The 12,356-nt window shown below is 43.5% G+C and overlaps 1 protein-coding gene across 1 annotated transcript in view; it reads right to left on the bottom strand.

Moving 5' to 3' along the window:
* Positions 1-264: 264 nt before the first annotated feature.
* Positions 265-12,356, bottom strand: part of SLCO4C1 (solute carrier organic anion transporter family member 4C1) — a 136,325-nt gene continuing 124,233 nt past the window's right edge. Inside the window, exon 13 of the mRNA XM_077289742.1 lies at positions 265-1,664. Within this exon, the coding sequence (XP_077145857.1) occupies positions 1,540-1,664 (125 nt within the window). The 3' untranslated portion in view covers positions 265-1,539. The remainder of the gene's footprint in view (positions 1,665-12,356) is intronic.

A 12,356-nucleotide genomic window follows, 5' to 3' on the forward strand; every position in this document is an offset into this window, starting at 1 on the left:
GCTTATTAGAGACAGATGGCAACTACTTAATATAGCTAGTGTCTGCCATGTTTGGAGAGAACGCAACTCCTGAGCCCTCTCCACACAAGATCACTCCAGCAGCCACACACTGTACGAATACATGATATTGGATATTGCTATAAGGAGCAAATATTTTTTTTTAAATAAACACACCTCTTTTTATCGAACATGTATAGGAAACTGTTCATCGAGAAGGGTAAATAGCTTGCATCATCTACAGATATAGAATGAATCCAATAAACATTATTCTGAAGTAAACTTTATTTAAAATACAATTTAAAAAACATTGATGGGTTCCACTCATTTATGGTCTACTATTCCTCATTCAAGCCAAACTTCATATATTTGAATGCTGATAATGGGAAATATACAAAAGAAATATAAACAGTTTCATCTATCAAGACATATACAGTACTCAACTTAGTGGAATATAGACAAATCTATTGTCTAAGAATTCCAGTCATGGTCACAATTTGTTCAAAAATACCAACAAGCTGGTACAGAACATTAGCACATACATAGTTGGTGAATAAGACACTGGGTGGAACTGGCCCTTTACAACAAAGATCAATCTAATAATAATAATAATAATAATATAATAGAGCATGTTGCGATGGCTGATTTATAGGGTCATTTCCATTTATCTTTTTAAGTATATCATTCGACCGCATTTACTTGATATGGCCCAATTTTGATTAAATGATCCACACAATTTTTGGGACATGCCATCACTTTCTGATCGGAGGGGATCTAACCTATGTGAAGAACTCCATCGATCCTGAGAAGGATGGAGTTGCAGACCCATGTTGTAGTTTTCTCTACAGCATTTCTCTGCATGGAAAAATAATGACGAACAGCGTGGCCTGGAGTGGCCAAGCCCACCAGTTACATTGACACCAGGGGATCACTGTTAAGCTACATGCAAATATTACATTACATGGCCTGCAATGGGTCCACGTGGTTGCCAGTAGGTGAGTATCACTTAGTTTGCTATTTTTTGCAGCACCAAGCCCCTGGAGAACCTTTTTCCCCAAACAACCCCATTTAAGTACAGTACAAAGTCTTTTCAGAAGGCAAATCATCAAAGCATGCTCTATCCTGTGAAATTTCAGCTCTAACGCTTAATGTTGGCTTTATTTTAGGATCAATGCGAAACAAGTATTACAATCTATTGACAAGTTCAACTTTTTATGTAGATTAATTAATAGTGTCCAGAGGTGAACATGCCGTTTAAGTTCAGCAAACTTCCTAACATACTGTCACCAGCCAAGCTGAAAAGGTTAATATAACCTTCCAATAAATCTTCTAAAGAAGATATTTAAAAAAAAACACAATACATTCAGCTTTGTTCAGGCCTCAATTCTTCACCTTATAGTATTAGTTTCCACAGTTGTGGATTCCATTTATTTATTTGGCTTCATTTTTGATTATTTGAGGAAGAACAATGTGAGAACTATAGATGAGGTATAATATTACTCAAAATCAATGATGTACATCAGTATGTCCATTACTGTCTTCTTAAAGTGCCTCTGAAGAGATGACCTTTCCATTATCTTGTGAAGGGTCTGGTTTGCTTGCTGGAGGTTTATATATAAAATATGCTACAATAAGGAAAATGATTGTGAGGGCTTTGCTTGCTGCACCTAAAAGAAAAGAATCAAAATGAATCAGTACTGGCAGCATTGTCACAAATAAGAAAAATGACTAGTACTACCAGTATGTGATAATGAACGGTATCACTATTTACTTATATGATGTCATAGATTCTTCAGCATTTTCTACAGTCTGCGTCCAATTAATTAGACCATGAAAAAAAGAAATGTTCAAAATCTGAGAATCTATGTCACTCTATAGGCCACCAGACTCAAATGTGCCAGCCTTAAAGGGAGTCAGTCAGTAGATTTTTTCTACCTCATCTGAGAGCAGCATGGTGTAGGCAAAGAGAAGCTGAATCCAACGATGTATCACTTAGATTACTGAGTGCAGCCATTCTCACTCAAAGTTTTTAGATTTAGCAGTGAATCAGAGCTGAGAAAGCTAGCCCCGCCCACACCAGGCTCTGTATATACAATGGCTATAGATAGTGAGATGCCTATCACAGGAGGAGGTGTGTTGGACCAAGACACCAGCTAGTCACAGCAATGATAAGCTACTGGTACTAAAGCAATTATTGTAACCAAACAAAACCTTGAGCTTGAGGACAAGAGAAGCATCTCTGAAATCTGTGTTTTAACCCCTGCTTCAAGTCATCTCTAGATTACATAGAAAAACCTAGTAACAGATTCCCTTTAAGGGATTTTCCCACAAACAAGATTCCGTTTAATCACTAGATCTTGTCATAATAATAAATTAAACAACTGGATGTGTTTTAAAAAATGTTCCTGTGCTGAGATAATCTTATAAATGTGCCCCTGCTGTATACTGTGTAATGTGTTGTGAATTCGGTTTGTGGGCTCCCCCGGTGGTCTGTTATGGTAGTGTCTCTTATGTGCCTTCCTCCATCTCTGATTACCTGTCGCCACCCTCTAGGGGAGTTTCCTATTTAAGGCTGCTTGGCTGTTAGTCACATGCCGGCCAACAATGTGCTAGTAGCATTCTGTTGCATTCACCTGCCTCAAGTTCCAGTTCAGCTAAGTTGAATTTTGTTTCTTGTTTTGCTATTTTTGTCCAGCTATCTGCAATGTGACTCTTCAGTGCTGGAAGCTCTTGTGGACAGAAAATTACTACTCCAGTGGCATGAGTTGTCACTGGAGTTTAAAGTAATTTCTGGATGGTGTTTTTGAATAGTGATTTTTAGGTCGACCGTGAAGTAACTCTTTCCTGTCCTTCTGCTATCTAGTAAGCGGACCTCACTGTGCTAAATCTGCTGTTCATCCTACGTATGTCATTTCCTCTGAACTCACCGTCAATATCTGTGGGGGCCTACTATCATCTTTTGGGGTTCCTCACTGGAGGTAAGGCAGGCCTGTATATTCCTCTTATAGGGGTAGTTAGATCTCCGGCTGGCGCGTGGTGTCTAGGGCATCGTAGGTACATCCCCCGGCTACTGTAAGTGTTGGGTCAGGTTCAGGTCACGGTCGACCTTAGTTTCCATCACCCGAGAGCTAGTCCGTTTTGTATTTTTTTCCCATGGTCATTGGGGTAACCATAACAGTTTGGCCGGCCCATAAAAAATCTATGTGTTAAAATATGCACTAAAGTAGGAAGGAGAAGAAAAGGTTTTTTTTTCTGTGTTTGAAAGTGCACCTTAGTTTGATCATTTGTATTCCTTGCTTAAACTGCAGTCTTCAGCCTTTTTTTTTTTTTTTTTCTCCTCTCCTCTTAACCTCTGAATGCTTGGGTTACACCCATTTGAAACATGGATCCACAGAGTTTAGTTGCAGGTTTGAATAACCTTGCGACAAAAGTACAGAACCTACAAGATTTTGTTATACGTGCTCCAATGTCTGAACCTAAGATTCCTCTGCCTGAATACTTTACCGGAGACAGATCCCGGTTTTTGAGTTTCAGAGAAAATTGCAAATTGTTTTTGTCTCTGAGATCTCACTCTGCTGGTGATCAGACTCAACAAGTTAAAATTGTTATCTCTCTACTGCGCGGCGACCCACAAAGTTGGGCATTTGCATTATCGCCAGGAGATCCTGCGTTGTTAAATGTAGATGCGTTTTTTCAGGCTTTGGGGTTGCTTTATGAAGAACCTAATTTGGAGATTTTGGCTGAGAAAGCCTTGATAGCTCTTTCCCAAGGGCAAGATGAAGCTGAGATATACTGCCAGAAATTCCGTAAATGGTCGGTGCTTACTAAATGGAATGAGTGCGCTTTAGCAGCTAATTTCAGAGAAGGTCTCTCTGATGCCGTGAAGGATGTCATGGTGGGGTTCCCTGTGCCTACAGGTCTGAATGATGCCATGAAATTGGCTATCCAGATTGATCGGCGTTTGCGGGAGCGCAAATCTGTGCACCATATGGCGGGGTCTTCTGAGGAAAAATCTGTGCACCATATGGCGGTATCTTCTGAGCAAAAACCTGTGCACCATATGGCGGTGACCTCTGAAAAGGCATTAGAGCATATGCAATGCGATCGTGTTTTGTCTAGAGGCGAACGTCAAAATTACAGGCGCAAAAATGGATTGTGCTTCTACTGTGGAGATCCAGCTCATGTTATATCAGCATGCTCTAAACGTATAAATAAGGTTGATAAAAAGGTTGATAAATCTTTTTCTACAGGTACCTTGCAGTCAAAATTTCTTTTGTCCGTGACATTGATTTGTACCTTATCATCTGTGACTGTGAATGCTTATGTGGATTCTGGCGCCGCTCTGAGTCTCATGGATTGGTCCTTTGCCAAGCGTTGTGGGTTTGATTTGGAGCCGTTGGAAGTTTCTATTCCCCTGAAGGGTATTGATTCTACACCTTTGGCTAGCAATAAACCACAATATTGGACACAAGTGACTATGCGTCTTACCCCAGACCATCAGGAGATTATTTGTTTCCTTGTATTATATAACCTACATGATGTCTTAGTGCTTGGATTACCATGGTTACAGATTCATAATCCCGTCTTGGACTGGAAATCTATGTCTGTGTTGAGCTGGGGATGTCGGGGTATTCATGGGGATGCACCTTTGGTTCCTATTTCTTCATCTACTCCCTCTGAGATCCCAGCATTTCTGTCAGATTTTTATGATGTCTTTCAAGAGCCTAAAGTTGATTCTCTCCCTCCTCACAGAGAGTGTGACTGCGCTATTGAATTGATCCCCGGTAGTAAGTTTCCTAAGGGTCGCTTGTTTAATTTGTCTGTACCTGAACATACTGCTATGCGGGAGTATATCAGAGAATCCTTGGAAAAGGGTCATATTCGCCCCTCGTTGTCTCCACTAGGGGCAGGATTTTTCTTTGTAGGTAAAAAGGATGGTTCATTGAGACCTTGTATCGACTATCGACTTTTGAATAAGATTACAGTTAAATACCAGTACCCGTTACCTTTACTGACTGATCTGTTTGCTCGTATAAAGGGGGCTAAGTGGTTCACTAAGATCGATCTACGTGGTGCGTATAATTTGGTGCGGATTAAGCAGGGGGATGAGTGGAAGACCGCATTTAATACGCCTGAAGGCCATTTTGAGTATTTGGTAATGCCTTTCGGTCTCGCAAATGCCCCTTCCGTTTTTCAGTCCTTTATGCACGATATTTTCCGTGAATATCTGGATAAGTTTATGATTGTGTATTTGGATGATATTCTTGTTTTTTCGGAGGACTGGGAATCTCACGTTCAACAGGTCAGGAGAGTTTTTCAGGTTTTGCGAGCTAATTCTCTTTTTGTAAAGGGCTCAAAGTGTAGTTTTGGAGTTCAGAGAATTTCCTTTTTGGGATATATTTTTTCCCCTTCATCTATGGAGATGGACCCTGTCAAGGTCCAGGCTATTTGTGATTGGATGCAACCTACTTCTTTGAAGAGTCTGCAAAAGTTCTTGGGTTTTGCTAATTTCTATCGCCGATTTATAGCGGGTTTTTCTGCCATTGCTAAACCTTTGACTGATTTGACCAAAAAGGGTGCTGATGTTGCTAATTGGTCCTCTGCGGCTGTGGAGGCCTTTCAAGAGCTTAAGCGCCGCTTTTCTTCCGCTCCTGTGTTGCGCCAACCTGATGTGTTACTTCCGTTCCAGGTTGAGGTGGATGCTTCGGAGATCGGAGCAGGTGCAGTTTTGTCGCAGAAAGATCCTGACTGCTCAGTAATGAGACCATGTGCGTTTTTCTCCCGAAAGTTTTCGCCCGCTGAGCGAAATTATGATGTGGGAAATCGGGAACTTCTGGCCATGAAGTGGGCGTTTGAGGAGTGGCGTCATTGGCTTGAGGGTGCTAGACACCAGGTGGTGGTCCTCACTGACCACAAGAATCTAATTTATCTTGAGTCGGCCAGGCGTCTGAATCCTAGACAGGCGCGCTGGTCGTTGTTTTTCTCCCGATTTAACTTTGTGGTGTCATATCTGCCTGGGTCCAAGAATGTGAAGGTGGATGCCCTCTCTAGGAGTTTTGAGCCTGACTCGCCTGGTGATTCCGAACCTACCGGCATCCTGAAGGATGGGGTGATATTGTCAGCTGTCTCCCCAGACCTGCGGCGTTCTTTGCAGGAGTTTCAGGTGGATAGGCCTGATCGCTGTCCGCCTGGTAGACTGTTTGTCCCTGATGATTGGACCAGTAGAGTTATCTCGGAGGTTCATTCTTCCGCGTTGACAGGTCATCCTGGAATTTTTGGCACCAGGGATTTGGTGTCTAGGTCCTTCTGGTGGCCTTCTTTGTCTCGAGATGTGCGCATGTTTGTGCAGTCTTGTGATGTTTGTGCTCGGGCCAAGCCCTGCTGTTCTAGGGCCAGTGGGTTGTTGTTGCCCTTGCCTATTCCTAAGAGGCCTTGGACGCACATCTCTATGGACTTTATTTCTGACCTTCCGGTTTCTCGTAGGATGTCTGTCATCTGGGTGATTTGTGACCGTTTTTCCAAGATGGTTCATTTGGTACCTTTACCCAAATTGCCCTCCTCCTCTGAGTTGGTTCCTCTATTTTTTCAGAATGTGGTGCGTTTGCATGGTATTCCTGAGAATATAGTGTCTGACAGGGGTACTCAGTTTGTGTCTAGATTTTGGCGGACGTTCTGTGCCAGGATGGGTATCGATTTGTCTTTTTCGTCTGCATTCCATCCTCAGACTAATGGCCAGACTGAGCGTACTAATCAGACCTTGGAGACTTACTTGAGGTGTTTTGTGTCCGCTGATCAGGATGATTGGCTTGACTTTTTGCCATTGGCAGAGTTTGCCCTTAACAATCGGGCTAGTTCTGCCACTTTGGTTTCTCCATTTTTTTGTAATTCAGGGTTTCACCCTCGGTTTTCGTCCGGTCAATTGGAGTCTTCGGATTGTCCTGGAGTGGATGCTGTGGTTGATAGGATGCATCGGATTTGGGGACAGGTTGTGGACAATCTGAAGTTGTCCCAGGAGAAGACTCAACAGTTCACTAATCGTCATCGGCGTATTGGTCCTCGTCTTTGTGTTGGGGACCTGGTGTGGCTGTCTTCTCGATTTGTTCCTATGAAGGTCTCGTCTCCTAAGTTTAAGCCTCGGTTTATTGGCCCTTATAGGATTCTGGAGGTTCTTAATCCTGTGTCCTTTCGTTTGGACCTCCCAGCATCTTTTAATATCCATAATGTTTTCCATCGGTCATTATTGCGGAGGTATGAGGTACCGGTTGTTCCTTCTGCTGATCCACCTGCTCCTGTGTTGGTTGAGGGTGAATTGGAGTATGTGGTGGAAAAGATCTTGGACTCCCGTGTTTCCAGACGGAAACTTCAGTATCTGGTTAAGTGGAAAGGTTATGGCCAGGAGGATAATTCTTGGGTGACAGCATCCGATGTTCATGCTCCCGATTTGGTTCGTGCATTTCATAGTGCTCATCCAGGTCGCCCTGGTGGTTCTGGTGAGGGTTCGGTGCCCCCTCCTTAAGGGGGGGGTACTGTTGTGAATTCGGTTTGTGGGCTCCCCCGGTGGTCTGTTATGGTAGTGTCTCTTATGTGCCTTCCTCCATCTCTGATTACCTGTCGCCACCCTCTAGGGGAGTTTCCTATTTAAGGCTGCTTGGCTGTTAGTCACATGCCGGCCAACAATGTGCTAGTAGCATTCTGTTGCATTCACCTGCCTCAAGTTCCAGTTCAGCTAAGTTGAATTTTGTTTCTTGTTTTGCTATTTTTGTCCAGCTATCTGCAATGTGACTCTTCAGTGCTGGAAGCTCTTGTGGACAGAAAATTACTACTCCAGTGGCATGAGTTGTCACTGGAGTTTAAAGTAATTTCTGGATGGTGTTTTTGAATAGTGATTTTTAGGTCGACCGTGAAGTAACTCTTTCCTGTCCTTCTGCTATCTAGTAAGCGGACCTCACTGTGCTAAATCTGCTGTTCATCCTACGTATGTCATTTCCTCTGAACTCACCGTCAATATCTGTGGGGGCCTACTATCATCTTTTGGGGTTCCTCACTGGAGGTAAGGCAGGCCTGTATATTCCTCTTATAGGGGTAGTTAGATCTCCGGCTGGCGCGTGGTGTCTAGGGCATCGTAGGTACATCCCCCGGCTACTGTAAGTGTTGGGTCAGGTTCAGGTCACGGTCGACCTTAGTTTCCATCACCCGAGAGCTAGTCCGTTTTGTATTTTTTTCCCATGGTCATTGGGGTAACCATAACAGTAATGGCTGTGTCTGACCGTGCCAGAACATGGTTTGATCATACCACATCTCATGGGCAGGGGAGGATACAAAAGAGGGAATGCATGTAGTAGTAGAGCACGGCGCTCCTGACAGCAGGTACAAGTAGGAGCCCAAACCCAAGTATAATATCTATGAAGAACTTGGCACTCAATTGATAGAAAAAAAGATGATTTCCAGATACACTGTATCTTGCATAGCTTCAGCATTGAGTCCTATATTCCTCTACGGCAATCTGTATATCTAAAGAAGATCTAAGACCGAAATGTCATATATGTTCAACGTGGGTTGAAAATAAATAGTGATGAGTGAACGTGCTCGGACAACATGTTATCCAAGCATGCTCGGGTGTTGTCCAAGTATATTGGCCGAACCCGAATAATATGTTCGAGTCCCCAAAGCTGCATATTTTGCAGCTATTAGACAGCTGCAACACATGCGGGTATTGCTTGTTTGTTAGGGAATCCCCACATGTTCATCCTGCCTAGGCCCTTTTCACACATCAGTTTTTTCCTATTAGTCGCAATCCGTCAAATTGTGAAAAAACGGATCCGCCGTATCTGTTTTTTTCTCATAGATTTGTATTAGCGACAGATTGCAATGGATAGCCTCACGTTTCATCCGTCATTCATCAGATCCATCGAAAATTGTGGATCCGGTGTCCGGAGAAGACGGACAAAGTAACGTTTTTTGTCTCCGCTGAAAAAACAGATCTGTCGCCATCTGTTGTTTGTTGGAATGGAAGCCTATGAGCGCCGGATCCATCAAATGATGGAATCCGGTGACGGATTCCGTTTTTTTTTTAACTGAGAATGCTCTGATTTTTTTAGGATCCTTTGACCAGCCCCACCGTTGTGAATTCCGCTCTTGGGATCCCTCCGGTGGTTGTAAGTGGCACTTTTGTGAGTTCTGCTCTTGGGCTCCCTCTGGTGGTTTTAAGTGGAATGGCTGCTCCTTGGATTTAGCATCAGCAGCTGCTTCCACTGATTGTCTTTCTGGCTCGGCTATTTTAGTCTGGCCTTATCCCTCAGTCAGTGCCAGTTGTCAATGGTTCCTGCTTGGAGTCACATCTCTTTTGGAATTCCCTGATATTCTGACCAGTTCAGCAAAGATAAGTCCTTGCTTTGTTCTTGTGCTGTCCACTTGTTGTGGACTTAATTGTTCAGCACATTCTATGTTTTTCTTTCTAGTCCAGCTTATCAGTATGGACCTATTCAGCTAAGCTGGAAGCTCTGGGCAGCAGATTTGCCCTTCACACCTTTAGTCAGGTGTGGAGATTTTTGCATTCTCTGCGGTGGACTTTTTCTAGTTTTTATTACTGACCGCATAGTATTCTGTCCTGTACTATCTATCTAGCTAGAAGTGGCCTCCTTTGCTACATCTTGTTTCATTCTACGTATGTCATTTCCCTCTCCACTCACAGTCAATATTTGTGGGGGGCTGTCTATCCTTTGAGGATTTTCTCTGAGGCAAGATAGCTTTCCTGTTTCTATCTTTAGGGGTAGTTAGTTCTCCGGCTGTGACGAGGTGTCTAGGGAGTGTCAGGAACATCCCACGGCTACTTCTAGTGTTGTGTTAAGATCAGGAACTGCGGTCAGTATAGTTACCACCTGCTCAGAGCTAGTCGCATGTCACTCCTAAACCACCAGTTCATAACAGTACAACTGGCCACAAATGAGTTAAATGCATCTCAAAAGAAGGAAAAAAAAAAGAGTTCTGAGTCATTTTTTTTTCTGTAGTCTGTTTTGTCTTTTTTTTTCCTCTTAATCTCTGGGTGGTTCAGGATTTTGGCGTGGGCATGGATGTTCAGGGTTTGTTTTCTCGTGTGGATCAACTTGCTGCAAGAGTACAGAGAATCAAAGATTATGTTGTCCAGACTCCGGCTTTAGAGCCTAGAATTCCTACTCCAGATTTGTTTTATGGGGACAGATCCAAGTTTTTGAACTTTAAAAATAACTGCAAATTGTTTTTTGCTCTGAAACCCCGTTCCTCTGGTGATCCCATTCAGCAGGTTAAAATAGTTATTTCTCTGCTGCGTGGTGACCCTCAGGACTGGGCATTCTCCCTTGAGTCAGGGGATCCGGCATTGCTTAATGTAGATGCATTTTTTCAATCGCTCGGATTATTGTATGACGAATCTAACTCTGTGGATCATGCAGAAAAAACCTTGTTGGCCCTGTGTCAGGGTCAGGAAGCGGCAGAATTATACTGCCAGAAATTTAGAAAATGGTCTGTGCTCACTAAACGGAATGAGGATGCTCTGGCAGCAATTTTCAGAAAGGGTCTTTCTGAAGCCCTTAAAGATGTTATGGTGCGGTTCCCCACGCCTGTTGGTTTGAGCGAATCTATGTCTCTAGCCATTCAGATTGATCGGCGCCTGCGCGAGCGCAAAGTTGTGCACCATATGGCAGTGTCCTCTGAACAGAGTCCTGAGCCTATGCAATGTGATAGGATTTTGACTAGAGCAGAACGGCAGGGATTCAGATGTCAGAATGGGCTGTGTTTTTACTGTGGTGATTCTGCTCATGCTATTTCTGATTGCCCTAAGCGTACTAGGAGGGTCACTAGGTCTGTTACCATCAGTACTGTACAGCCTAAATTTCTCCTATCTGTGACCTGTTGTGAAATTGGATTCTGGGCTCCCCCGGTGGCCACTTGTGGAATTGAACTTGTGTGCATCATCCCCTCTGTTCACCTGCTCCTATCAGGATGTGGGAGTCGCTATATAACCTTGCTCCTCTGTCAGTTTCTTGCCGGTCAACAATGTAATCAGAAGCCTTCTGTGCTTGTTCCTGCTACTAGACAACTCCCAGCTAAGTTGGACTTTTGTCCTTGTGTGTTTTTGCATTTTGTTCCTGTTCACAGCTGCTGTTTCGTTACTGTGTCTGGAAAGCTCTTGTGATCGGAAATTGCCACTCTGGTGTTATGAGTTAATGCTAGAGTCTTAAAGGAATTTCTGGATGGTGTTTTGATAGGGTTTTCTGCTGACCATGAAAGTGTCCTTTCTGTCTTCCTGCTATCTAGAAAGCGGACCTCGATTTTGCTAAACCTATTTTCATACTACGTTTGTCATTTCATCTAAAATCACCGCCAATATATGTGGGGGCCTCTGTCTGCCTTTTGGGAAAATTTCTCTAGAGGTGAGCCAGGACTGTCTTTTCCTCTGCTAGGATTAGGTAGTTCTCCGGCTGGCGCTGGGCATCTAGGGTTAAAAAACGTAGGCATGCTACCCGGCCACTTCTAGTTGTGCGGCAGGTTTAGTTCATGGTCAGTATAGTTTCCATCTTCCAAGAGCTAGTTCTCATATATGCTGGGCTATGTTCTTTCGCCATTGAGAATCATGACAGTTTGACCGGCCCAAAAAAGGGTTAAATTACTGGCTGAGAAAGGAGAGAAAAAAGAAGTCTGCTACAATTTTTTTTTTTTTTTTTTCTTCCCTCTAGTTCTGAGTGTGCTCTTAATTGAATCACTTGCTAGTCTGCCTATACTGCAGCCTTCCTCTCTTTCTCTCCTTCTAATCCTTGAATGGCTCTGTGTTCACCTGTTTCAAATGGATCTTCAGAGTGTAGCTACAGGTTTGAATAATCTCGCCACAAAGGTACAAAATTTGCAAGATTTTGTTGTTCATGCACCTATGTCTGAGCCTAGAATTCCTTTGCCTGAATTCTTCTCGGGGAATAGATCTCACTTTCAAAATTTTAAAAATAATTGCAAATTGTTTTTGTCCCTGAAGTCTCGCTCTGCCGGAGACCCTGCACAGCAGGTCAGGATTGTAATTTCCTTGCTCCGGGGCGACCCTCAAGACTGGGCTTTTGCATTGGCACCAGGGGATCCTGCGTTGCTCAATGTGGATGCGTTTTTTCTGGCCTTGGGGTTGCTTTATGAGGAACCTCATTTAGAGCTTCAGGCGGAAAAGGCCTTGATGTCCTTGTCTCAGGGGCAAGATGAAGCTGAAATATACTGCCAAAAATTCCGCAAATGGTCTGTGCTTACTCAGTGGAATGAGTGCGCCCTGGCGGCGATTTTCAGAGAAGGTCTCTCTGATGCCATTAAGGATGTTATGGTGGGGTTCCCTGTGCCTGCGAGTCTGA

This window comes from Ranitomeya variabilis, chromosome 1, assembly GCF_051348905.1.
Source record: "Ranitomeya variabilis isolate aRanVar5 chromosome 1, aRanVar5.hap1, whole genome shotgun sequence".
Lineage (NCBI taxonomy): Eukaryota > Metazoa > Chordata > Amphibia > Anura > Dendrobatidae > Ranitomeya > Ranitomeya variabilis.